The sequence below is a fragment of the Hyla sarda genome, chromosome 6 (assembly GCF_029499605.1).
Source record: "Hyla sarda isolate aHylSar1 chromosome 6, aHylSar1.hap1, whole genome shotgun sequence".
Lineage (NCBI taxonomy): Eukaryota > Metazoa > Chordata > Amphibia > Anura > Hylidae > Hyla > Hyla sarda.
In genome coordinates this window covers 50,852,354-50,880,011 of record NC_079194.1, presented here as the reverse complement: position 1 = coordinate 50,880,011, position 27,658 = coordinate 50,852,354, and the positions used below count along the sequence as shown (strand labels likewise).

Here is a 27,658-nt window from a genome sequence, read left to right as displayed (position 1 = left end):
CAACACCCAGCATGCCCGGACAGCCAACGGCTGTCCGGGCATGCTGGGAGTTGTAGTTTTGCAACATCTGGAGGTCCGCAGGTTAAAGACCACTGGTATAGGAGGTAAGCCGCTCCGGACCGTCACCGCTCGTCACCGCTGCCCTGGATGTCGCCCTCAATCGCTGTCACCGCGTCCCCGGGGTGTCCCCGACGCTCCGGCAAGGCCTCTGCTTCCCCGGCATCCTCGCTCTCTGTCGCCGCCATCACGTCGCTACGCACGCCGCTCCTATTGGATGACGGGACGGTGTGCGCAGCGACGTGATGACGACGATGGAGAACGCCGACGATGCAGGGGATCCCGAATGAGGACGCGCCGGAGCCCCGAGGACAGGTAAGTGATCGTCAGCGGACCACACTGGGCACCGTAAACGGATATCCGGTGGCAGCTGAAGCAGTCTGCGCTGCCGGATAGCCGTTTATGCGATGGCCCCGACATACAAAAGCACCGTATGTTGATGCTGCCTTCAACATGCGATGGCCCTGAGAGACCAACATATGGTGAAATGATCGTATGTCGGGGCCATCGTAGGTCGGGGGGTCACTGTATATAAGTTTATATATCTATATATATATATATATATATACATATATATATATATATATATATATTAGTGATGAGCGACATTGGCCATATTCGAATTTGCGATATTTCTCGAATATATAGACGAATATTCATCCTATATTTGCGAATTTCGCGTATTTGTTATATTTGCATATTCGCGTATTCGGGGAAGAAAACAGTGACAGGGTGGGCAACTTTCCTATTGGTTGCTAGGGATGTTGTTGATAACCTCTGACAAGTGTATTTGCATCATTCTAATTGGCCCACAAGTGAAAAGAAGGAAAATGCGCATATGCGGAAAAACGAATATTTGCAATTTCGAATATATAGCAAATATACTTGCAATATTCTCAAATTTGCGATATTTGTGATAAAAATTCGAAATGCGAATATTCGTGCCCAACACTAACATATATATATATATATATATATATATATATATATATATATACATACTTACAGCTCACATTGAACTCTATAATAAATTCCTATGCAGTTAGCTCCCCTTAGTGGTAACAGATAGAAAGTGATCATGTTACTCAGCTTCTCGTGGACGGCTCAGAGGGGGATTCTAGGCACTAGAAATAACAACTTTCAAGGTTTGTGCATGAAAGGCATAAAAAGAAATCAAAAGGCCCCATAGAAAATCTCAGACCCCACTCCTGCTAAGAGCTCAGAGAAATGCACAATTTATTTATAGGGAACCTGTCTGCTGCAATTCATATTCCAGACTGCTGACACTGTTAGGCCCTGTTCACACTATGGACAATCCCCTTGCATTAGCCTTCCTTTGATTTCAATGAGAGTTCGGCTGCACAGTACACACCAATGGGCTTATTGAAGGCCCCTGCCACCCCTTTTCATTGCTTATCAAGCGATGCTCTGTACATTTTGTTCTGGCTCTGCCTTGTTCTGCAGCTTCCTGAGTCTTATTACGTTTCTGACCTTTGCTGTCCCTGTTTGCACCAATATGTTTTTGGGTTAAAATGTCCATGAAACCTTTTATCATTGCATTTGCTGATCGTTTGCTCATCATTGCATTTGCTGTTTAATTCAGAGCTAGTATTTTGGAACAAAGATTAAAAGGGGTATTCCGGGCAAAAACATTTTGTCCCCTATCCAAAGAATAGGGGATAAAATCTCCAGTTTCGGAAACCTCCACGTCACCCCACGCCCCCTCCATTCATGTCTACGGCCGTCACGCCCCCTCCCATAAACATGAATGGAGGGGGTGTGGCGTGACATCACGTCCCCAGTCACGGAAACCCGGAGGTTTCCAAAACTTGAGACCCAGCTCCCGAATAGAATGCGGGTGCTGCAGGGAGATCGCGGGGGGTTCCAGCAGCGAGCCCCCCCCCCCCCCGTGATCAGACGTGTTTTTGCCCGGGGTACTCCCGTGGAGAACTTTTTTTTTTTAATCAACTGGTGCCACAAAGTTAAACATATTTGTAAATCACTTCTATTGAAAAATCTTAATCCTTCCAGTACTTTTTAGGGGCTGTATACTAAAGAGAAATCCAAGAAAGAAATGCATTTCCTATGATGTCATGACCACAGTGCTCTCTGCTGACCTCTGCTGTCCATTTTAGGAACTGTTCACAGCAGCATATGTTTGCTATGGGGATTTTCTTCTGCTCTGGACAGTTCCTAAATTGGACAGAGATGTCAGCAGAGAGCACTGTGGTCATGACATCATAGGAAATGCATTTCTTTCTTGGATTTCTCTTTAGTATACAGCCTCTAAAAAGTACTGGAAGGATTAAGATTTTTTAATAGAAGTGATTTACAAATCTGTTTAACTTTGTGGCACCAGTTGATAAAAAAAAAAAAAAAAAAAGGAGTACCCCTTTAAGTTGTATAGCATGACAATGCAATGGCTGTTTTCGAGTTTCAAAATCAGAATTTTTGAGCATGTTAAATTGGTTCATTATTTTTTTGGAATAATTCCTTCAAAAATTTGGCTTAAGTTATGTCTGAACGACAGCACTACTGTGTCCTATGAACACTTCTGGAGCGGTTATTCTGATTGCTCCAATTCATCTCAAACAAAAAAAAAATTCCAACTTTGAATGAAAAGTCATTGGAATTATTGATCCGTCATGAAGTATCATCATTCTTGTATATTCACTACCAAACAAACCAGTGAGCCTCCATGTGTCATACTGTGTCACCGATACACCGATATTGTCTGATCCTGCAGTAAATTATTACTCTTCTCTTTTTTTTGTTCACCTTCAAATAGTAGAAGAGGAACATACCGAAAAGATAGTTACACAAGACTGGAGGATCAGACTACACAGGGTTTGTTTGAAGTATGTAACTATTAGGAGACATAGCTATGCATAGAAGCTGTATGCACAGAAATTCAGTTCCAGATTTCAAAAGTAGTGGAACAAATTATAAGAATTCTTTGCCAAAATGGAAGCTATTTTACTTCAATAGTAACAGTATCCTAAAATAGTACGATATATTTCTCCAACCCATATGGTTACATCTCTTCATGAAACATCTGCATACATTATGGCTCATGTGCTCTAAATGGGGTGAAGAGCCGCTTTCTATCTTCCCCCTACATCTGCCGTCACTGGGGACTTGGTAGGCCTCCATAAACATTAGATGGTTGGCTGATCCTGCCAAAATCAGCATATTTGGCCAACATAAATATATACAGGACCTTAAAGGGGTTATACCAAGATTTAAAGGGCTACTCTGCCCCTAGACATCTTATTCCCTATCCAAAGATAGGGGTAAGATGTCTGATTGCGGAGGGTCCGGCCGCAGGCACCCCCGTGATCTCCGGACCAGCATCCTGGTGTTCTGATCATTTATGTTTAGATCGTTGGCTTGGGGCTTCTGTGATCCAGGAGTCAGACCCCCGCAATCAGACATCTTATCCCCTTAGAGAGTAAATGCAGTGGAGGCCAAGCATGCGCACTGCTGATCAGTTCACTCAGGGGACACAGGACCTCCATCCTTGTGAACAGTCCTAGGGGGTCACACCGCCACCAATCAGCTAGATATCACCTATCCGCGATTCTGTAGAATCTTATTTTATGGGGAATGCAAGTACTTAAAAAACAAACATGAGAGTTAAGAGGTACTTTTTAATATCTACTTGAAGTTTGGTAAAATGTCAGCGTCTTGTACTCACATACTCACCATGGGTAGTTATATTTGGTATTCAATTTTCTCACCAATCTTGGAAAAGGTAAGTTCGCACTTTCGGAGTTTGGGACCACCCACTAAAACGTAGGAGGCAAAACAAAATCTACTGTCAGTCTTAAATCTGCAGCTTAAATATCTATACAAAGAAATATCCTAAGTTATTGAAGGACACAATAGTTAAATGTTATATTTACAGGGGGTAAAATAAGAACTGAACACGTCGCCATTTTTCTCACTAAATATATTTCTATAGGTGCTATTGACATGACATTTTCACCAGATGTTAGTCACAACTTTAGTAATTCATACAAAGAAACCAAAACAAAAATAACCCCAGAAATTACTGTATTTATCGGGGTATAACATGCACTGGTCTATAACACCCACCCTCATTTTTCCAAATTTACAAATTTACCAAAAAGGTTTTTTAACCAAATATCCTTGTTAAAATGTGGGTGCGTGTAAGTGCACGTATACCCCTATAAATCTTTCTGGCCCTGCAAAAGCCGCTGTGGTTCAAGATTTAGAGAGCCTGCCGCCGTCGAGTTTCCATGTCCCTCCCCATCCCCGGCTTTCATATTTACCTGTTGGCGACGTCTTCTGCAGGCTCCTGCAGCGTCCTGCGCCATTGCTGTGCACTGACGAGTGACATCTTCAGCGCGACGTCAATCGTCAGTGCACAGCCACAGAGCAGGATGCCGCCAGAGCTTGCAGGAGATGGCACTGACAGGTAAATATGAAAGCCGGGGATGGGAGGGACATGGGAAACAGGCAGCGGCGGGACTCTGGCCCCACAGAAGCAGCTGCAGTTACATGATTTAAAGCAGCCACACTGCGGGGCCAGAAAGAGTTTATCAGCGTATAACACACAGATAGACTTTTTGCTTAAAATCTGAGCTTAAAAAAATGCATGTTATTTGTGTGTAATAATTTTAAATGGCACAAGAAAAAGTATTGAACACATGAAGAAAGGGAGGTGCAAAAAGGCATGGAAAGCCAAGACAACAGCTGAAATTCATCAGTAATTAAAAAGCAATCTGGCCCCTTTTCAATGCAAATTAATATCAACTGGTACAGTCTCAAATGATGGCTACAAAAAAGTCTCATTGCAAAAGTGTCATACAAGACACATCTCATGATGGCATAAAGCAAAGAGCTATCTCAAGACCTTCACAACATAATTGTTGTAAAACCTAACAATGGCGTTGGCTACAGGCGCATTTCTAAGCTTCTGAATTTTCCAGTGAGCTCTGTTGGGGCCGTAATACAGAAGTGGAAAGACGATCATTTTACCATAAATTTGCCTCGGCCAGGTGATCCTCCCAAAATCTCTGACAGAGAAGAGAAGAATAATGAAGAGTTGTCCAAGAGCCAAGGACACTTGTGAAGTATTTAGTGAGAAAAATGGTGATGTGTTTAATATTTCTCTCACCCGCTGTATATGGCAGGATTTGTTTGTAAGCCCATGATAATGTTAAGCCACTCTAAGTACTAAAATAAAAAACTCTATTTAAAATATAATTATGTGATACGGCTTCTAATGCTAAAGAGGTTATCCTGGAGATATTCCGAGAGGAGATTCTGTCTGGAGTGGGAAGCAGTAAAACAAGACTGTGCTAGGACCGCTCGTCCGCCTGTGCTAGGACCGCTCGTCCGCCTGTGCTATGTAACATCTCGATAGACGACAAAGCATTTATAGCAGATTCTTACGAGTCTTTTGGTGGAGTCTAGGGTCCAGAATTTCCACAGCTTCAAAGAATTCTATAGTTTGAATAGTGCAGCAGAATCCCATTAAAAACAATGGGAGGCTGCTGCACTGTATTTTCAAAGTCATCAGATGTGTATTACACACAAGTACATTTATGTAAAGGAGTGCATATGTGTCATTTTGTATGTGAAATCACCTATATCTCTGTACTGTTCTTCTTCCCCATGGATCTGATCACTTTCTGGTTTCCTCTCTGAATTTTGACCTTGCTGTTGCCAGGCAACAGAGGAAAACTTTCCCACAATCCCCCTTGTTGCACACACAGTAAAGACTAACAAGCAAAATAAAGTTGAACTGAGCATGTGTGACCATCTCTGTGGATGCCCTAAGATGATGGTAACCAATGGCAACAGACAAAGAAGGCGCATAGGAGATAAATATGAATACTACAGCACTAAAAAATATATCCCCTATTCGCAGGATAGGGCATAAGTGTCTGATCACTGGGGGGCCCAACCTCTGGGACCACCCGCAATCTGCTAAACTGGGCCCTCCCTGGTGCATGGAGCGGTGGGTCAGTATGAGCTACATACAGTACATTGTCTATGGGAGCACCAGAGATACCAAATACAGCCCCAGGGATTCCAGAGGTTGGACCATGCACATTCAGACATTTATCCACTATCCTGATGCATGTGCTGGAGTACCCCTTTAAGGCTAGGATTCCACTGAGGTTTTTTGCATTGTGTTTTTTAGGCTTAAAAACGCCAGACAAACTGCCAGAAAAGCTGCCACTGATTTTTTTCTGGCATTTTTTTCTGAAGTTTTTGCCTTTGAGTAGAAATTGCATTTTGGGGCCCTAAGGCCAAATTTGTTGGGTTACAAAAAAAATAAAAAATAAAACTGGAAAAAGAAAATTATTTAACAAAATTTTTATATTTTATAACAAATTTTTTATTAATTTATAAACAGGGACCAATTTATGTGGGCAGACAGAGGCCTAATAATTTAACCGACAATAATAAAAATGTAGAAAGGGGCCATTTAAATGTAAAAATAATATTTTTTTTATAATATATTTTTTTTTATTAGTAATGTATTTTCATAATGTTTTAATAAAGTGTGTGTGTTTTTCACTTTTTTTCTCTATTTTTTAAATTTTTTTAGGTAGTACTACTACAGACTGTTCCATGATGGGAGTAGTAGTACCTGTACTAATAGACAGATCACCCCGGGTGTTACTCCTGACACCCGATGCAATCGTCCTTTCTATTCCAGAGATGCGGAGTGGGTTTCTCCTGCGCTCGCATCTCTGCACTATACAATGGCCAGCCAGTGATGTGAATAGAATTCACATCACTCATTCATATTTTCCGCCCAGAGTGGTAATTGGCCGGATGGTGGCAGCAAATCCCCGCTCTCAGCAGGAAATATGAATTCTATTCACATCACTGGCCGGCTGCAGAGATGCGGAGGGCAGGAGAAAGCCGCTCCGCATCTCTGCAATAGATAGGACGATCGCATCGGGTGTCAGGAATGACACCCGCTGTGATCTGTCCTTAACAGCAGGTACTACTACTCCCAACATAGAGCACACTCTGCTCCATGTTGGGAGCTGTAGTACCTGCATTAATAGACAGATCGCAACAGGTGTCACTCCTGACACCAGATGCGATCGTCCTGTATAATGTACAGAGGCGGGCCGCTCTTCTATGGTCCCCTGTACTGCCGTATATATATATATATATATATTTTATTCATATTTCCCGCAGACAGTTGTGATTGGCTCTAACCATCTGGCCAATCACAGCTCTTTGCGGGAAATATGAAACTGTGAAGTGAATAACTTCACATCGCAGAACATAGTGCAGGATAGCAGGGAAGAGAGGCCATGCTGCCGGCTTCTATACATTATATAGGAGGATCGCAATGGGTGTCAGAAGTGACAACCGGGGCGATCTGTCTATTAGTACAGGTACTACTCCCATAATGGAACAGTCTGTTCCATGCTGGGAGTAGTAGTACTACCTAAAAAAATTTAAAACTAAAGAATTATAAAGTGAAAAAAGTTAAAAACATACACACTTTATTAAACACATTATTAAAGGAAATCTGTCACCAGTGTCACCTGCACTAACCTGTCGGTATCGACAGGTAGTACAGGTGACACTGATGATAACGGTACTCACCTTGTCCCGGTCCGTGGCGAGGATCTCCTGTAATCTTCTCTGGTATCTTTGCTTTGCCTAATGACATCACCGCTGCTGCCCGGGACCCTGCAGAAAGCAGCAGTGGCTTTGGGCATGAGCGGAGCTTAGTGACGTCACCGCTGCTGCTCTCTACTGGTTCCCGGGTCATGGGAACAGCCGCGGTGACGTCATTAAGCTCCGCCCATGCTCCAAGCCGGTGCCCAGAGAAAAGATACCGGAGAAGATTACTGGAGATCCCCGCCACGGACCGGGACAAGGTAAGTACCATTGTCATCAGTGTCACCTGCACTACCTGTCAGTAACGACAGGTTAGTGCAGATGACACTGGTGACAGATTTCCTTTAAAATACATTACTAATAAAAAGTTTAACAAAATTAATTTAAAAAATATATACAATTTTTACATTTAAATGGCCCCTTTCTACATTTTTATTATTGTCTGCTACATTTTTACTTCCCTGCCCGCCCACATAAATTGATCCCTGTTTAAAAATGAATAAAAATGTCATTATAAAAAATATAAATTTCATTAAATACAATTTTTTCCATCACTACTGCATCCTTCTTTCTTTATTTTAATTTTTTTAATAAAAATAAAAAAGGTATCGCCATTCCTTTTTTGGATCGCTAAAGTTCAAAAAATGAATAAAAACCGCTGGAAAAAAACGCCAAATTTAAAACCCACGTGGCATTTTTCTTGCCGTTTTTTCACTCCCATAGACCAATGTGAAAAAACGCCATACTCTGAACTTAAGGTATACTCAGCCCAAAATAGCTGAAATAGCTGAAAAATGCCCAAAGGATTAAAAATTAAAATAAAAAAAAACGCCAAAATGAAAAATACCAAGTGAATCTGGCATTTTGCAGTTTACTATTGACGTGCAGCAAAATGGGCGTTTTTTTCAGCATTTTTGCATGAAAAACCTCCATGGAATTCGAGCCTAAGGGTACTAAAAATGTAGGCTACTAAACTTTTTCAGGGTCACACAAAACTATAAAATTTAGGCTCTTCTCACACTGTTCTCTTTTTGCTGTTCTACTTCTCTATGGAAGCAGCGTGCCCGATTTCATATAGAAAATGAATATATCACAGGGGCAATTAAAATTTTTGTGTTTTCATTTTTGCCCTCCTCACCTTCTAAAAGCCATACATCTTTTATTTTTTCATGTTCAAATCTATTATGAAGTTTTGTTTTTTGTGGGGCCAATTGTATTCTGTATTCCTTTATTTTAACATAAAATATACTGTAAAACTAAAAAAAAAAAAAAAAATGATACATTTTGTAACTTTTTGGTTGGGTTAATTTTACATTTTATGTTCACTGTGGGTTAAAATTGTCATTTTATCTTTATTCTTCAGGCCAGTATGATTACAGTGATGAGGAATTTTAATCATTTTTGTTATGTTTTGCTACCTTTAAATGGGCACTGTCAGATACAAAAACATTTTATATGTTATACATCTTGGCAAAACATTAACCTTTCTAATATACTTCATAAGAAAATTAAAAAAAAATTCTATGAGACAGGAGAGAGCACAGAGGAGTGCTAGTCCACCCTCACTTACTGGACTGTCCCAGAGCATCCCTGAGGTGTTTAGGAGCCCCCCCTGTCCCCTTACGCCCCAGTACTCTCTCTTAAATGGTGGGGAGGATGCGGAGGGGGGGGGGGGGGGGGGGGAGCCCAGGGTCATCCCAACATGTGACCCCTGTTCATATGGCTGACATGTTGCCCTCTCCTGGGGGTACTACTGGTGTGCTCCAACAGCAATTACTCCCTGGACCTTCTGCTGCCCCCTCACCTGCAGTGGGGGATTTACCTGCTGTGGACCCTTTTACTTCATCCTTACCTCCCCCCGCTCAGGCGGTGGCGCTACTCAAAGGGCACCCTGAACTTCAGGCACTCCTGATGCTCCTCCCTACTAAAGCGGACGTATCTGCCTTGGCCCATGATCTGAAAGTAGCATGGCAGTGGGATCTCCAACCGGTCCGACAAGGAGTGTCAGCCCTGCAGGGTAGAGTTGAGGCACTTGAGACCTTCCAAACCTCTGTTCTTGACTCTATAAAGGACATGCAATCTTCCTTACACTCTCATGCCCTCACTCACCATGCGTTAGCGGACCATTTGGACGATATCGAGAATAGGAGTAGGCGGAACAATGTCCGGAACAACATCAGAGGGCTCCCGGAGGCGACATGGTCTCAGGATCTGATACCCACGGTTACGGGCATATTTAACATGATTTTGGGGCGCTCACCAGAGACACACATAGAGATCGATAGAGCACACAGGGCCCTGAGAGCTCCTAGTACAGACCCCGCTCGCCCCAGAGATGTCATCTGCCGTATTCACCGTTACAGCCTGAAAGAACAACTTTTGATGAAAGTGCCTCAACAGGGGGACCTGGACTTTGACGGGGCTAACATCCAAATCTACCTGGACCTATCTAGACGCACCCTTTGTCAGAGAGCTCTGCTCAGACCCCCGTTCCATGTTTTGCAAGAGCGTCGACTGGCATATAGATGGGGCTTCCCCTTTGCACTACATGTCACTTCTGGTGACTCTGTGGCTACCCTGCGTGTCCCGAAGGACCTGCCTAGATTCTTGGAGACACTTCAACTACCACTGATCACACTTCCTGACTGGATTGAGTTCCTGAGAGATCCCTATGACCCTGTACCTATGTATGGGGTGACCCAAAGGCTGGCGACCAGGAGGCCCCACCCTGACTGGCAGTTGCCTCAATGCCAAAGACGCCCCAGATACCGCTCGGAGGGTCTGCCTCCGGAACTCTGAACTGTTGGTGACCTTGTTGTCTCTCCGCAGAGACTGTACCAGACCTAGCCCTACTGTTGTTGGACTTGTTGTTGCTGAACTTTTTCTCTCCTAGGTCCTGTCCTTGCTGTTTGCTCGGATCCCTCTTAGTGATAATATTACTAGCATCCCCCGTTATTATAGTGTTGCTCGCGAATATTCGCAATTCGAATATTATTCGCGAATATCGCATATTCGCGAATTCGCGAATTTCGCGAATATAGCGCTATATATTCGTAATTACGAATATTCGTTTTTTTTTTTTTTTTTTCTTCACAGTACACATCACAGTGATCATCCCTCTCTGCTTCCAGCTTGTGTGGTGTAAAGAAGGCTCTAATACTACTGTGTGAGACTGGCGTGCGAAAATTCGCATATGCGATAATTCGCATATGCGAATTTTCGTATATGCGCATTTTACCTTATGCTAATTTTGTATATGTTAATTTTCACATCTGTAAATGTTCGCATACGCGAATTTCGCATACGCGAAAATAAAACGAGGATATAACGAATATGCGAATATATGACGAATATTCGTCCATATATTCGCGAATATTCGCGAATTCGAATATGGCCTATGCCGCTCAACACTACTTATTACGTGTATTCTATTGTCCTATCATGGCTGTGGACGGTTCTCCACTGCCCCTAGTTATTTGAGTATTGTTATATTAGACCTGATAAGGGTGGGCGTGATCATACACGCCTGTTTGGCAGATTGCATTTCTGCACTCCTATAGACCCTTGCAAGTTCACTTGCTTATTGTTTTAGTTAGGTTCTCCTTTTGGTTTTCTCCCTACCACTCCTTACCTGACTTGTCCCCCCCCCCCCCCCCCCCTCTTATTTCTCTCTTTCCCCTGTCCTAACCTTCTTCTTTCTCTAATTTTTTTTTTTTTATAGTTTGCTCCTGTGGTCTCTGGTCATTGCCTCTCGACTGGTCTTCTTTGCTGAATCTACCGGTCTCTGACTTATGAATTGTGAGTATGTCCACTGTCACTCTAGCTACGTTAAATGTTCAGGGGTTTAATGTCCCAGATAAAAGGTCCAAGATCCTGTACCACATGCACAAACACAGGGTGGGAGTCCTCTGCATACAGGAGACACATTTCAAATCAGGACACGTCCCTGACAATATCAGTCGCTATTATCCCACTTGGTATCACAGCACCAATCCTGATGCGCGTCCATTGGTTTTCACCGTTCATGCCCATTCACGGTTCATGATGTCGTGATGGACCTGGCTGCCAGATATTTATTTGTTAGGGGCCGGATCCTTGACCAGGATGTGACGATAGCGACTATATATGTTGCCAGTTGCGTTCTTCAAGAGACTAGAGACCCTTTTCCGCTCTTTCATCTGGTCAGGACGGCCGTCGAGGATCTCCAGAAAAACGCTCATGAGGTGTAAGCGTTCGGGGGGTCTAGCGGTCCCAGACTGTAGAGCCTACTACGTTTCGGCCACCCTGACCAGGTTATTGGACTTCTTCCACAGCCGTTCTTCCAAAAGGTGGGTGGAGGTGGAATTGGGTGGATCACCCCTGGAGATGAAATCCGCACTCTGGCTGCCATCTGGAACAGTGTCCTCCCGTGTTAGGAGCTCTCTCCCATGGGTTTCTGGAGAACTGCTTGCATCCATTCAAAGACATTTGCCTCGCACGGAGCTCTTCTCGCCGGATGGTCCCTTGACACCACTCCTGGGTAATCCTCAGTTCCCGCCGGGGTCCTTACACTCTTCCTTTCTTGGTATCTCGGGCCCAGCTGCCTTGCCACTGAGGGTGTTCCTAGACGGTACAGCCCTCGATTGCGTTTGGGTAGATCCCTTCTTCCGTTTGAGAATCTGTGCACTTCCCCCTCCCTGACACCTAGAGCGGTCTCCCACATTTATGCTCTTCTGCTAGTGGAGGCAGTGCAGCGCCCGCCGCCCTTTGTCGCGGCATGGGAGGAGGAACTGCAGACTTCAACTGCCCCATATGACTGGACTGCTTCCTTTACATTATGCCACAAGCTTTCGATTTCTTGTAAGGCTCAAGAAACCAATTACAAGCTGCTTTCTCGCTGGTACAGAGTCCCCGTGGCCTTGCACAGAATGTTTCCGTCTGTCTCTGAGCTCTGTTGGCGCTGTGGATTGGCAAGGGGTTCGATGGTCCATATATGGTGGTCCTGTTCCCTCCTTAGCCCCTTCTGGACTATGGTGGTGTCTCGTATTGCTTTGATTACTGGAGTCACGTATCCTAATGACACCAAGGTTCTGCTCTTGACCATCTTGCCTGTGTCCCACAGATCCCCAGTTAAAGTTCTGGCCCACCTTCTGTTAATGGCAGCACGTACAGTGATTCCCAAGAGATGGAAGAACTCGGATCCCCCGACTCTGTCAGAATGGTACTCGGAAATCCTTTTCATATGTAGGATGGAGGAGTTAATGGCAGACTCCTCGGGCCGAGTTGATCGGTTTACAGCTATTTGGAGCCTGTGGCTCTGGTTTGTAGACTCCACTCTGTATAGGGTACAGTAGACTTCTGCCCCCCCCCTTCCCACACACCTCTCCCTGGCCCTGCCCAGCCAATGCCATTCGGCTAGGCGTCCCCTCAAACTGCAGTAGCTCAGAGACTGGCGGATGACAATCTTACAGAGCAAGCAGTTAGTGGGGTAGAAATGGAGGTTGGAGAAACTAGCCAGGAGGCCCAAGTAGGGAGCTGGGTTAATGTAGTTAGAGGGACTGGAAAGGGGGCAAGGAAAAGGAAGGTCACTTCTGCTTCTGATCTCCCAAGTAAAATTGCCAAGTTGGGCGATGATGCGAGGGCCTCAGTATCAGAGATGGCAACCCTAGTGGATACTGTTCTCCCTAACAGCCGGGGGAACAGCTCAACTAGTAGTGTGGGGGATGGTAACGCAGGTAGGCCAAGACAGTTAGTTGTGGTAGGGGACTCTATAATCAGGAAGACGGATAGAATAATTTGTCGCCAAGACCACCTCAACCGAATGGTTTGCTGTCTCCCTGGTGCCAGGGTTCGGCATGTGGTGGAAAGGGTGGACAAATTACTAGGGGGGGCTGGGGATGACCCAGCTGTCGTGGTCCATGTGGGAACCAACGACAGAATACATGGTAGGTGGAGGTCCTTGAAGAATAATTACAAGGAACTAGGTGCCAAGCTGAAGGGAAGGACCTCTAAGGTTGTGTTCTCTGGAATACTTCCTGTGCCATGCGCATCGCAGGAAAGACAGCGGGAGCTTAGGGAGTTAAATGCATGGCTTAAGTCGTGGTGTGAGGGGGAAGGGTTGGGGTTTTTAGAGCACTGGGCTGACTTTTCATTGGGGTACAAACTCTATTCTACGGATAATTTGCACCTGAATGGAAGGGGGTCTGCTGTGCTGGGGGAGAGAATCCTGGAAGGGGTGGCTGAGTATTTAAACTAGGTGAGTGGGGGGAGGATAATAAAGCAAAGAAAGCAGACAGTGGGATGGATAGGTTAGAGAGGGGTCAGGACATAATGGCGGGTGGAGAGGAGTCCTGTGGGGGGAGGTTAAGAGCAGTGGATAAGGAGATTCATGCGTTACAAACCAGCTGTAAAAATAAATGTAGCCCGAAAAATTGTAATCCCAATAATTCAAAAAATTCCATTAGCCCCAATAACTCAATAACTACAATAAGCCCCATTAACTCAAAAAATACCGTTAGCCCCAATAACTTAAATAACAACGTTAGACGCAATAACACAAAAAATCCCATTAGCCCCAATAACTTAAATAATAACGTTAGACCCAATAACTCAAAAAATCCCATTAGCCCCAATAACTTAAATAGTACAATTAGCCCTTATAACTCAAAAAATGACATTAACCCCAATAACTCTGAAAATCCCATTAGTGAGACTATATGTGTAAAACTTAATGGAAATGTAAAGTGTATGTTCACAAATGCCAGAAGCCTAGCAAATAAAATGGGGGAGCTTGAGGCCTTGATACTGGAGGAACATATTGATATAGTTGGGGTCACTGAGACATGGCTGGACTCCTCGCATGACTGGGCTGTTAATCTGCAGGGGTTTACATTGTTTCGCAAGGATAGAATGAACAGAAAAGGTGGTGGAGTCTGTCTGTATGTAAGAAGTGGTATGAAAGTCAATGTGAACGATGCCATAGTGTGATGATTCTGAGGAGGTGGAATCACTGTGGGTAGAATTACAAAAGGAGGGAAATACTGAAAAAATAATATTTGGTGTAATCTACAGACCCCCTAATATCACTGAAGAGATAGAAGGTCGGCTGTATAAACAAATAGAGAGGGCCGCCCGGGCAGGTACAGTGGTAATAATGGGAGATTTTAACTATCCAGATATAGATTGGGGCCGGGGGTTGGCTAAAACTACAAAGGGGAGAAAATTCCTAAATTTATTGCAGGATAATTTTATGGGCCAGTTTGTGGAGGACCCAACAAGAAGTGATGCCTTGTTGGATCTGATCATTTCCAACAACGCAGAGCTGGTTGGTAATGTAACTGTGCGGGAAAACCTTGGTAATAGCGACCACAATATAGTTACTTTTGACTTAAAATGTAGAAAACAAAGACAGACGGGGAAAGCAAAAACATAAAACTTTAAAAAGGCAAATTTCCCTGGGCTGAGGGCTGCACTACAGGACATAGACTGGGGGGAGGTGTTCTCAAATACTGATACAGAAGATAAATGGGACATCTTTAAATCAACTCTAAATAACTATACAGCTAAATATATACCAAAGGGGAACAAATATAAACGATTAAAACTAAATCCTACATGGCTGACACATGATGTTAAAAGAGCAATAAACAACAAAAAAATAGCCTTCAAAAAATACAAATCTGATGGGTCAGCTATAACATTTAAACAGTACAAGGAGCTTAATAAAATCTGTAAAAATGTAATAAAAACAGCAAAAATTCAAAATGAGAGACAGGTGGCCGAAGAAAGCAAAACTAATCCTAAATATTTTTTTAGATATATAAATACAAAAAAACCAAGGACAGAGCATGTAGGACCCCTTAATAATGATAATGGGGAGGTTGTCACGGGCGATCAAGAGAAGGCGGAGCTACTGAATGGGTTCTTTAGTTCTGTATATACTATGGAAGAAGGAGCTGACATTGGCCAGGTCAGTGCTGGTAACACATCATATAATGTATTGAACTGGCTTAATGTAGAGATGGTGCAAGGTAAGTTAAGTAAAGTAAATGTAAGCAAATCTCCAGGGCCGGATGGACTACACCCAAGAGTTCTTAGAGAGGTAAGTTCAGTAATATCTGTACCCTTGTTCATGATATTTAGAGATTCTCTGGTGTCTGGTATTGTGCCAAGGGACTGGCGCAAGGCCAATGTGGTACCAATCTTCAAGAAGGGCTCTAGGTCTTCGCCAGGCAATTATAGACCGGTAAGTTTAACGTGCATTGTGGGTAAATTGTTTGAAGGACTTATAAGGGATTACATACAGGAATACATAGGGGATAATTGTATTATAAGTGATAGCCAGCATGGGTTTACTAAGGATAGAAGTTGTCAAACCAATCTAATTTGCTTTTATGAAGAGGTGAGTAGAAGCCTTGACAGAGGAATGGCTGTGGATATAGTGTTTCTGGATTTTGCCAAAGCGTTTGATACTGTCCCTCACAGACATCTGACAGGTAAGTTAAGGTCCTTGGGCTTGGAAACTTTAGTTTGTAACTGGATTGAACACTGGCTCATGGATCGTACCCAGAGAGTGGTGGTAAATGATTCGTACTCTGATTGGTCCCCGGTTATTAGTGGTGTACCCCAAGGTTCAGTACTGGGCCCGTTGTTGTTTAATTTATTTATCAATGATATAGAGGATGGTATTAACAGCTCTGTTTCTATCTTTGCAGATGACACCAAGCTTTGTAGCACGGTACAGTCTATAGAGGATGTGCATAAGTTACAAGATGACTTGGATAGACTAAGTGTCTGGGCCTCCACTTGGCAAATGAGGTTCAATGTGGATAAATGTAAAGTTATGCATCTGGGTACTAATAACCTGCATGCATCGTATGCCTTAGGGGGGATTAAACTGTCAGAGTCACTGGTAGAGAAGGATCTGGGTGTACTTGTAGATCACAGACTACAAAATAGCACAATGTCAGGCTGCTGCTTCCAAAGCCGGCAGGATATTGTCATGTATCAAAAGAGGCATGGACTCAAGGGACAGGGACATAATACTCCCCCTTTATAAAGCATTGGTACGGCCTCACCTGGAATATGCTGTTCAGTTTTGGTCGCCTGTTCATAAAAGGGACACTGCAGAGTTGGAAAGGGTGCAGAGACGCGCGACTAAACTAATATGGGGCATGGAACATCTTAGCTATGAGGAGCGATTAAAGGAGTTACAATTGTTTAGTCTTGAAATGAGACGTTTAAGGGGGGATATGATAAACGTATATAAGTATATTAATGGCCCATACAAAAAATATGGAGAAAAACTGTTCCAGGTTAAACCCCCCCAAAGGACGAGGGGGCACTCCCTCCGTCTGGAGAAGAAAAGGTTTAGTCTAAAGGGGCGGCACGCCTTCTTTACCGTGAGGACTGTGAATTTATGGAACGGTCTACCTCAGGAACTGGTCACAGCAGGAACAATTAACAGCTTTAAAACAGGGTTAGATACATTCCTGGAACAAAATAACATTAAAGCTTATGCAGAATTATAAAACTACATCCCTTTCCCTTATCCCCTTACATCCTTCCCTCCAATCCCCTGGTTGGACTTGATGGACGTATGTCTTTTTTCAACCATACTAACTATGTAACTATGACCGACGGTCGGGGGGTGCTGACCAGCGGACCTCAGGTTAGTGCGCTGCTTTTTTCTTTTTCTCTTTTCCTTTCCTCTTGCCCCTCCTCTCCTCTCCCTCTGTTCCTACTCTACCTTTGTCCCTCTAGGTCTCCCTTGCCTCCCCTTCCCCTTTTGGTTGGTTTAGTGGATTTATTTTTGTCTGTGTTGACTGGCTTCACCCACCAGTATACTGGTGTTTACAGCCCCTCACATGCACGTCTCTCAGTCTCTCAATTTAGCTCCGCTTAACTCCGATTGATATGTGCTACTAGGCGGTGTTATCAGAATGTTTTCTTATGCCTTATTCACTTGCCTATATTGTTCTTATGCTCGTGATGCTGCCGTTTGTCCTCATGACTTTTGTCTGTATAGTTTTGTCTTTTTTGCTTTTTCTTACAATAAACATATTTTTGAAAGCTAAAAAAAAAAAAAAGGAAATACAATTTTCTTATGACGTATATTAGAAAGTATATTAAAAAGGTTAATGTTCTGCCAAGATGTACAACAGATAAAAAGTTTTTGTATCTGACTTTGACCATTTAAAGGGATACTTGGGTGGAAAGCATTTTTTTTTTAAATCTACTGGTGCCTTAAAATTAAACAAATTTGTAAATTACTTCTATATAAAAATCTTAATCCTTCCAGTACTTATCAGTTGTTGTATGCTCCAGAGGAAGTTCTTTTCTTTTTGAATTTCTTTTCTGTCTGGCCACAGTGCTCTCTGCTGACACCTCTGTCCATGTCCGTCCAGAGCAGAAGCAAATCCCTATAGCAAACCTCTCCTGCTCTGGACAATTCCTGACATGGACAGAGGTGTCAGCAGAGAGGACTGTGGTCAGACAGAAAGGAAGTTCAAAAAGAAAATAACTTCCTGTGGAGCATACAGCAGCTGATAAGTACTGGAAGGATTAATATTTTTATATAGAAGTAATTAAAAAATCTGTTTATTTTTCTGGAACCAGCTGATTCTAAAAAAAATGTTTTTACTGCAGTACCCCTTTAACCCCTTCCTGCCCCAGGACATATGCATACGTCCAAGTTGCTAGCTTGTTAGCGCAACTGGACATATGCATACGCTCTAGCGATCTCCTGCTCTGCGCTGCAGGAGATTGCCGATGGGACCCAGCTGTCAATCACAGCCGAGGTCCCGCTGCAGCTGCCGGGGCTGCGATTGCGATGGTCCCAGCAGCATTAACCCCATAGATGCCGTGATCAATGCTGATCATGGCATCTATAGTGTTGACAGGGGGAGGGTGCTCACAGGGGGTTCAACAATGGTGGCGCCGCGATACGATCGCGGGGCACCGTTGGTTGCTTTGGGAGCAGGAGGTCAGATGATGACCTACTGTCTACCTGCTATGGAAGCCTGTGAGATCCAGCCAGAGGTTGGATCGCACAGGCTGTGGTGTGTGCAGCTAATCAGGTCATACTGTGCTGCAGTACAAATGTATTGCAGCATAGTATAACCAGTAAAAAATGAAAAAAATTATAATAAAAAGTTCTTCAATAAAAGTATAAAGTGTAAATAAAAATAAATAAATGCACCTTTCCCAATAAAAGCCCTGTATAATCATAAAAAAAAATACACAAATCATATACATAATAGGTATTGCCACGTCCGTAATGAGGTGTACTATAAAGTTATAATGTAAATATTTAACAAAATTTTCCAATTTTGGTGCAAATAGTGGAATAAAAAAGATCAAAAGGTAGCATGTATTGCAAAAATGATACCAATAAAAAAGTACAGCTTGTCCTGCAAAAAATAAGCTCTCAATGGCGTTGGACGAAAAATTAAAAAGTTACGGCTGTCAGAAAATGCTAACACAAAAAAGGGAAAAAAATAATTTTGCTCAGAAAAGGAAAAAGAACATATAAAGCTATATAAAATGGGTATCGCCATAATCGTACCAACCTACAGAATAAATATAACATCACTTATACCTCACAGTGAAAACCATGTAAAAAATGCCAGAAATTTTTCAGTTTTTCACAATATTTTTGAATTTTTCACAAAAAATGCCACGTGTGTCAAGAAAAATGCACCACTTATATAAAGTACAATATGTAACAAAAAAAAATCTGAATCGCTCCGCTCAGCTCAGAGAAAGCATTCTAAAGTTATTAGCATTTTAAAGAGACACATGTCAAATAAAAAATAAAAATAAAAAAGTCTGGTCATTAAGGTATAAAATGGGTCCATCCTTAAAGGGGTACTCTGGTGAAACTGGTGCCAGAAAGTTAAACAGATTTTCAACTTACTTCTATTAAAAAATCGTAATCCTTCCTGTACTTATTAGCTGCTGAATACTACAGAGGAAATTATTTTCTTTTTGAAACACAGAACTGTCTGCTGACATCACGAGCACAGTGCTCTCTGCTGACATCTCTGTCCATTTTATGAACTGTCCAGAACAGCATATGTTTGCAATGGGAATTTCCTTTTACACTGGACAGTTCCTAAAATGGACAGAGATGTCAGCAGAGAGCACTGTGCTCATGATGTCAGCAGAGAGCTGTGTTTCAAACGGAAAAGAATTTCCACTGTAGTATTCAGCAGCTAATAAGTAATTTACAAATCTGTTTAACTTTCTGGCAGCAGTTGATTTAAAAAAAAAAAAAAAAAAGTTTTTCCCGGAGTACCCCTTTAAATGGGCACTGTCATGAAAACAAAAAATTGATATGTTGTAGTACTTAAGTACTACAACATATCTCTAATATAGTTTAAAGGACATCTGCAGCGGTACAAACACTTATCCGCTATCCTCAAGATAGGGGATAAGTGTTTGATCACGGGGGGTCCGAACGCTGGGGCCCCCGGCGATCTCCTGTACGGGGCCGCGGCTGTCCCGTGCAGGGGGCGTGCCAGCCGCAGCATGACGTTGCGGCCGGCACGCCTACTCCATACATCTCTATGGGAGAGGCGGGGAGGCAGCATTCGTGCCTCCCCGCATCCCCCATAGAACTGTATGGGGACGGGGAGGAGACGGGGCGTCACCGTCGACCTCTAGGTCGATGCTACGTCACCATGGGCGCTAATGCCGGCGCCCCATTAGGGAGATCGAGGGGGGTCCCAGCGGTCGGACCCCCCGCGATCAAACACTTTCCCCTATCCTGTGGATAGGGGATAAGTGTAATTCCGCTGCAGTTGTCCTTTAATTAAAAAAAGTGATTTTAAAACAGTTTAAAATCACTTTTAAATTCGGCCACTAGGGGTCGCCCTCCTAGTGGCCGAATGCATTCAGCAGTCACGTCACTAATGAATTCCGACTCGTTGAAGCCTGGCAACGAGTCGAAATTCAATCACTGCTGTGCTCGCTCCCGCCTGTCAATCAGACAGGCGGGAGCGAGCGCTTTGAAGGAAGAGGACGCGCGCAGGCTCGGGGACAAAGTAAAGTATTATGTATACATGTATTATGTATATGTTCAAGTATTATGTACACTGTTCACCTATACAGTATGCCTCCAGTTTCCCCACTACAAGTCCCAGCATGCCCTGGGAGTTGTAGTGGGGAGACAGCTGGAGGGACACTGAATAGGTGAACTAAGGGGGAGTGGGTTGAGCGGAGCGGCGGGGCTGGGGGGGTTGCGGGCTGCGCGGCGGGGGTACTCTGGATGAACTAAGGGGGAGGGGGAGTGAGTTGAGCGGTGCGACGGGGCCGGGGGGGGGGGGTTGCGGGCTGCGCGGCGGGGAGCGGTATGTGCTCCGGTGTTCACCTATACAGGGTGCCTCCAGTTGTTTCCCCACTACAACTCCCAGCATGCCCTGACAGCCAATAGATGTCAGGGCAAGCTGGGGGTTGCAGTGGGGAAACAGCTGGAGGAGCCCTGTATAGGTGAACTACGGGCGGAAGTTTTGGCCCCAGCAGGCATCAGTGACGTGGTGCCTGCTGGGGAAGTCTGCCTGGTAGTGAGCACACTACCAGGCAGACAAAAAAGCATTTTTAACATGTGGAAAAAAAAATTAAAGGCAGGGAGGGGGTTAGGGATAGATGGGTAATAGGCAGCGACAGAAAAAAAAAGTGAGGTGGGAGCTACCCTTTAAGGGGTTAATAAACTTTACATTTTTTTTTAAAACAAATAAATGCTTTGAATCACCCTAAATTGACCCCTATAACTTCTTATTTTTATGTCTATGGAGCTGTTTGAGAACTGTTTTTTGCACCTTGATCTGTAGTTTTTATTGGTATTATATTGCGTGGATGCAACCTTTTCATTGTTTTTTATTCAATTTTTTCTGGGATGTGAGAAAAAAAATTACATTTTGACATTTGACATCTAGAAAGTTAGGCTGGGTTCACACATGTCCACCATAGGTGAATTCAGCCTAGATTTCAATGCAACTGATGCCATAACTGATGACAACATGTATCAGTTGTCATCAGTTGTATGGAATCCGGCATCCATTGTCCGGCATCAAAATTGAGAAGCTGGATGACTGTGAACTGAACTGTCAAATGAATGGGATCAATTCTAGCATCAGTTTCCCTCCGGCGCACAGAATGTGAACCTATCCTAAAATAGCTAACATCAGGCCACCTATGAATTACTAATGGTGGCTGTAAGCTGCTCAAAGTAGGCATGTATACAGAGAGGTCAGCTCCCAGAAATGTATGTCATTGGTCACCAATGTTGTAAACTGATTAGAGGTCAAAATAAAAAATTTCAGATATTGAAACGCTATCAATAAGTTTACCATGTGTGTTGGAAGATTTCCCAACACATACAGTACTCACGAATAGAAGAAAAGATTACCAGGTTTTCGGTGCAGTCCACCAAACAGATGAAGCGAGGTATTCTTAGAGTAGATTTATTAGCCAAACATGACGCGTTTCGGAGCATAGGAGCTCCTTGTTCAGATGAAATGGTTCCTATACCATCTGAAGAAGGAGCTCCTATGCTCCGAAACACATCATGTTTGGCTAATAAAACGACTCTAAGGATACCTCGCTTCATCTGTTTGGTGGACCGAAAGAGTGCATACGGTTCGGCTGGAATCCTTCCAGGTTTGGACATCGGGAGGCTGCACCACTTGTATTGATACATGCGCATATCTGGTTGTGTCTATTACACAACCGAGCAAGGTGGGCAGAATACAGTCACATTTGCAGACCATTCTCTAATAAAAAATACAAAAAGCAAAAAAACACAAACAAAAAAATAACAACTTTCCTTTCTCTTTATATATTCTTCATAACTAACTAACTAAATAAATAAATTCATAAATGTTTCCCCACAATTACCTTTACCTTTGCTTTATCATTTACCACTGATCATTTTGTACATTTACACTGGGAGATCATCTTTACAATCAATTCCACTTGCGGATTTTTCACTGCAGAACTTATTATATGGCTTTATATGTTCCTTTTTCTTTATTACAACAAAATCCTCTTTTCCCCTTTTTTGTGTTGCCATGTTATGACAGCCATAACTTTTTTACTTTGTGTCCTACAACATTGTGTGGGGGGTTATTTTTAGTGGGACGAGCAGTACTTTTTATTGGTACCACTTTTCCACTTTTTGGACCAAAATTTGCAATTCTTGCGCTATTATGTTGTTGTTGTTTTTTTAACGGTGTTCAACGTGCAGGATAAATAACAATGGTGTTTTATATAGTACAAATCATTATGCATGTGGCAATAAATATTACCGTATGTATAGGTTTTCTTAATCATTTTTTGGAAAAAAGACATTTATTTTATTTATTTTTTCACACTTTATTTAATGAAAAAGATCAAACCGATAGTTCACCTGTGAGATCTGGCCTATGGCTAGACCTCACAGGCTTCCGTACTCGGCAGTCAGGAGGCCATCAGCTGGTTTCCTGTTGCCATGACAAACATTGGGACCCTGCAATCACATTGCGTGGTCGCTGATGGGGACAGGAGAGCCCCCTTCTCCTGTCATTCCTATGGCAATGAGTAAGCAGCGGCGAGAATCCTACTGGATTTACAAGATTAATAGTCTGCATCCATCAGGTTTAAATGAAGCAATATGATCCACTAATTGAGTGTTTTCCTTACTCAGCATTTGTAGATTACAATTTACTTACCTCATTCAGTCCATTCTATACGCGCAGTTCTTTTTAAATGTGTATAAAATATACACTGTAAATCAAAAACATATTAAACTTTGCACAATGGTAGAGTGTTATATTGTGCTTGCACTCATGTAACATAAAGGTCATGGGTCACATGATCTGGCAGCCATTTTGTTTTATGTGACGATGTCTTTCTGAAACCATTAAAGATACAGAAGTACAAATTGTAGTGTATAGTTACACAATGACCTAGATTCATACATGTTTGTTTCACGTTATTCAACCAAATGGTTCGGCGGCCATACTGAATAATATAAATATTATATTCATTCTATCCGCTGCTGCATGTAATAGTTGCACTGTTACTCCAAAACTCACGAAACGTTGCATGGTGGTAGAGCCGTGAGCTGTGCATAATCTTATGTAACATAAAGGTCATAGGTCACATGACCTGGTAGCCATGTTGGTTTTGTGCCAATTTTTGCAAAATATTCAAAAATCTTGAGTCAGATTTGTTCATTGCAGGTCTATTGATCACACGGTTTAGCCGCCATATTGAATTGTGCAATATTCTACAAACTTTTTCTCTGAAATCGTTTATTAAAATAACCTATAATTTGGCAGACAAAGTTACATAGTTACATAGTTAGTACGGTCGAAAAAAGACATATGTCCATCAAGTTCAACCAGGGAATTAAGGGGTAGGGGTGTGGCGCGATATTGGGGAAGGGATGGGATTTTATATTTCTTCATAAGCATTAATGTTATTTTGTTCCAGGAATGTATCTAATCCTGTTTTAAAGCTGTTAATTGTTCCTGCTGTGACCAGTTCCTGAGGTAGACCGTTCCATAAATTCACAGTCCTCACGGTCCTCACATGTTCTCACAGTCCTCACATGTTCATTGTTACCGCCTGTACCAAGGTTGTTAAAGCATAATCAATATGGCCACCGCTCGCCAATAACATTTAGATAGCATTAATAATAATATGCAACTTTTTTAAATGTGTGTAATATGTAGACTGTTAATCTAAAATGTTATGTTTCTTTGCACAATAGTACAGCACTCACTTTCTGTACCACAATTGATAACCATATTTGGTGGCCATATTGGATTGCACAATATTGTGCAAACTTAGTTATCTCTAAAATAACTGGACAGAACATTACAAAAATTAGCATACATGTTCGCGTTCATGTTCTGTACCACAATTGATCGCTATAATTGGCGGCCATATTGGATTGCACAGTATTCTGTAAACATAGTTTTCTCTAAAATTACTGGTCAGAACAGTGCGAAAATTAGCACCACATTTGGCGGCCATATTGGATTGTGCAATATTCTGCAAACATAATTTTCTCTGAAATTGCTGGTCAGAACAATGTGAAAATTAGTACACATACTTGTGATCACTTTCTGTACCACTCTGAATCACATGGTTTGGCTTCCATATTGGATTGCGCAATATTCTGCAAACATAGTTTTCTCTTAAGTTAATGGTAAGAGAAAACTAATGTGAAAATTAGCAGACATGTCCATGACCATCAGGGGTCACAGCAATCGTGTGCTATACCCCGGCTGTGCAGCTTGGCCACCTGTATTGCTGCTTGCAACTATACTTATTATTATTATTATTATCCTGCCGCAATTAAATGCATGTAACAGCTGCACCATTACTCCAATACTTATGCAACTTTATAGAAAAAATAAATCATTACCTCAAGGCTAATACCAGGCAACCTGATACATGATATTAATGTAAAAATAGGATCGTGCTTCAATTTTGTGTTAAAGAATTGCAAAATTTATTAAAATACATAAGCTAATAAAATTATACAAATGTAATAATTAATATATTAAACCTACTTCCTACCACCATCAGGGGTCACAGCAATCGTGTGCTATACCCGGCTGTGCAGATTGGCCACCTGTATCGCTACTTGCAGCTATGTTTTTTAATGCATTTATTCACTCTTTCATGGAATACATATTTATGGCTCCTATTATAATTTTAATCGTGATCTTGACTTCATAATTATTACTATTATTTTTAGTTTTGTATCTACATCTTCTACATATTCTATGTTTGATTGCTATCTCTCTCTGTATGCGTTTTAAACTTTCATCAGAGGGAGATTCGGACATTGGCACTACTGTCTCTATATTAGACACTTCCACAAACAGAGGCTTGAAAGGCTCGTGCATAAGACTATGGGGGGTGCTCACATTAATAAGGTATAGTTCACATCAAATATTCCATGAAATTTTCAGACTGCTGGAACGGAGCGTCACGACCCCTGCACGAAGTGGGGTGGGCTAGCCACCAGTCCTTTGATAAAGCTGAGGATCCTGCGAAACGTCAAGGCACTGGCTATGTTGACGTCTTGTCGAGTTAGCTTGCAACTAAATAGATATACAGTCATGGCCGTAAATGTTGGCACTCCTGAAATTTTTCAAGAAAATTAAGTATTTCTCACAGAAAAGGATTGCAGTAACACATGTTTTGCTATACACATGTTTATTCCCTTTGTGTGTATTGGAACTAAACCAAAATAGGGAGGAGAAAAAGCAAATTGGACATAATGTCATTCCAAACTCCAAAAATCGGCTGGGCAAAATTATTGGCACCCTTTCAAAATTGTGGATAAATAAAATTGTTTCAAGCATATGATGCTCCTTTAAACTCACCTGGGGCAAGTAGCAGTGTGGGCAATAAAAAAAATTACACTTGAAAGCAGATAAAAAGTTCACTTAGTATTTGCATTGTGTGTCTGTGTGTGCCACACTAAGCATGGACAACAGAAAGAGGAGAAGAGAACTGTCTGAGGACTTGAGAACCAAAATTGTGGAAAAATATCAACAATCTCAAGGTTACAAGTCCATCTCCAGAGATCTAGATTTACCTTTGTCCACAGTGCGCAACATTGTCAAGAAGTTTGCAACCCATGGCACTGTAGCTAATCTCCCTGGGTGTGGACGGAAGAGAAAAATTGATTAAAGGTGTCAACGCAGGATAGTCCGGATGGCGAATAAGCAGCCCCAAACAAGTTCCAAAGATATTCAAGCTGTCCTGCAGGCTCAGGGAGTATCAGTGTCAGCGCGAACTATCCGTTGACATTTAAATGAAATAAAATGCTATGGCAGGACACCCAGGAGGACCCCACTGCTGGCACAGACACATAAAAAAGCAAGACTACATTTTTGCCAAAATGAACTTGAGTAAGCCAGAATCCTTCTAGGAAAATGTCTTATGGACAAATGAGACCAAGAGAGAGCTTTTTGGTAAAGCACATCATTCTACTGTTTACAGAAAACGGAATGAGTCCTACAAAGAAAAGAACACAGTACCTACAGTGAAATATGATGTTTTGGGGTTGTTTTGCTGCCTCTGGCACTGGGTGCCTTGAATGTGTGCAAGGCATCATGAAATCTGAGGATTACCAATGGATTTTGGGTCGCACTGTACAGCCCAATGTCAGAAAGCTGGGTTTGCGTCCAAGATCTTGGGTCTTCCTGCAGGACAATGACCCCAAACAAACGTCAAAAAGCCCCCAGAAATGGATGGCAACAAAGCGCTGGAGAGTTCTGAAGCGGCCAGCAATGAGTCCAGATCTAATTCCCATTGAACACCTGTGGAGAGATCTTAAAATTGCTGTTGGGAAAAGGCGCCTTCCAATAATAGAGACCTGGAGCAGTTTGCAAAGGAAAAGTGGTCCAACATTCCGGCTGAGAGGTGTAAGAAGCTTATTGATGGTTATAGGAAGTGACTGATTTCAGTTATTTTTTCCATAGGGTGTGCAACCAAATATTAAGTTAAGGGTGCCAATAATTTTTTCCAGACTATTTTTGGAGTTGGTGTGACATTATGTCCAATTTGCTTTTTTTCCTCCCTTTTTTGGTGTAGTTCCAATACACACAAAGGGAACAAACATGTGTATAGCAAAACCTGTGTTACTGCAATCCTTTTCTGTGAGAAATACTAAATTTTCTTGAAAAAATTCAGGGGTGCCAACAATTACGGGCTCATTGAACGTCCATACAAGTTTTAGTGCACATTCTTACAGAGCTACTAACATTACAGTATTATGAGACGGAACTTATCTAAAGCTGTAATTTTAACAGTGGTGTGGTTCTGACACCTTGTGGTGTAATTTATTATTACTATATTTTTTGGAACACAATAAAAGGTATACTTTATAGGGAGGGTTCTTAGTTTAGGGTACCCCTTTAGGGGTGTTTTCCCTAAAATTGTTGTTATTTTTTTGCATCACCATGGCACCCTCTGGGGATTTGTGGTA

The 27,658-nt window shown here is 42.4% G+C and overlaps 1 protein-coding gene across 4 annotated transcripts in view; it reads right to left on the bottom strand.

The window, feature by feature from the left end:
• PRRX1 (paired related homeobox 1) overlaps window positions 1–27,658 on the bottom strand; it is a 91,563-nt gene that overhangs the window by 5,238 nt on the left and 58,667 nt on the right. The window contains exons 1-2 of one of the 4 annotated variants that reach the window (XR_008844826.1): window positions 5,673–5,806; window positions 3,763–3,845 (exon numbers count right to left, since the gene is read on the bottom strand). The exons of 1 other annotated variant lie outside the window; for it this stretch is intronic. Coding sequence is in view for 2 of the 3 variants with exons in the window: in XM_056523682.1 (XP_056379657.1) it covers window positions 3,794–3,845 (52 nt within the window). In the remaining variant the exon portion in view is untranslated. Of the gene's footprint in view, window positions 1–3,754; window positions 3,846–5,672; window positions 5,807–27,658 lie in introns of those variants that run through there. 2 more of the 4 variants (XM_056523682.1, XM_056523681.1) reach the window with 2 other exon arrangements.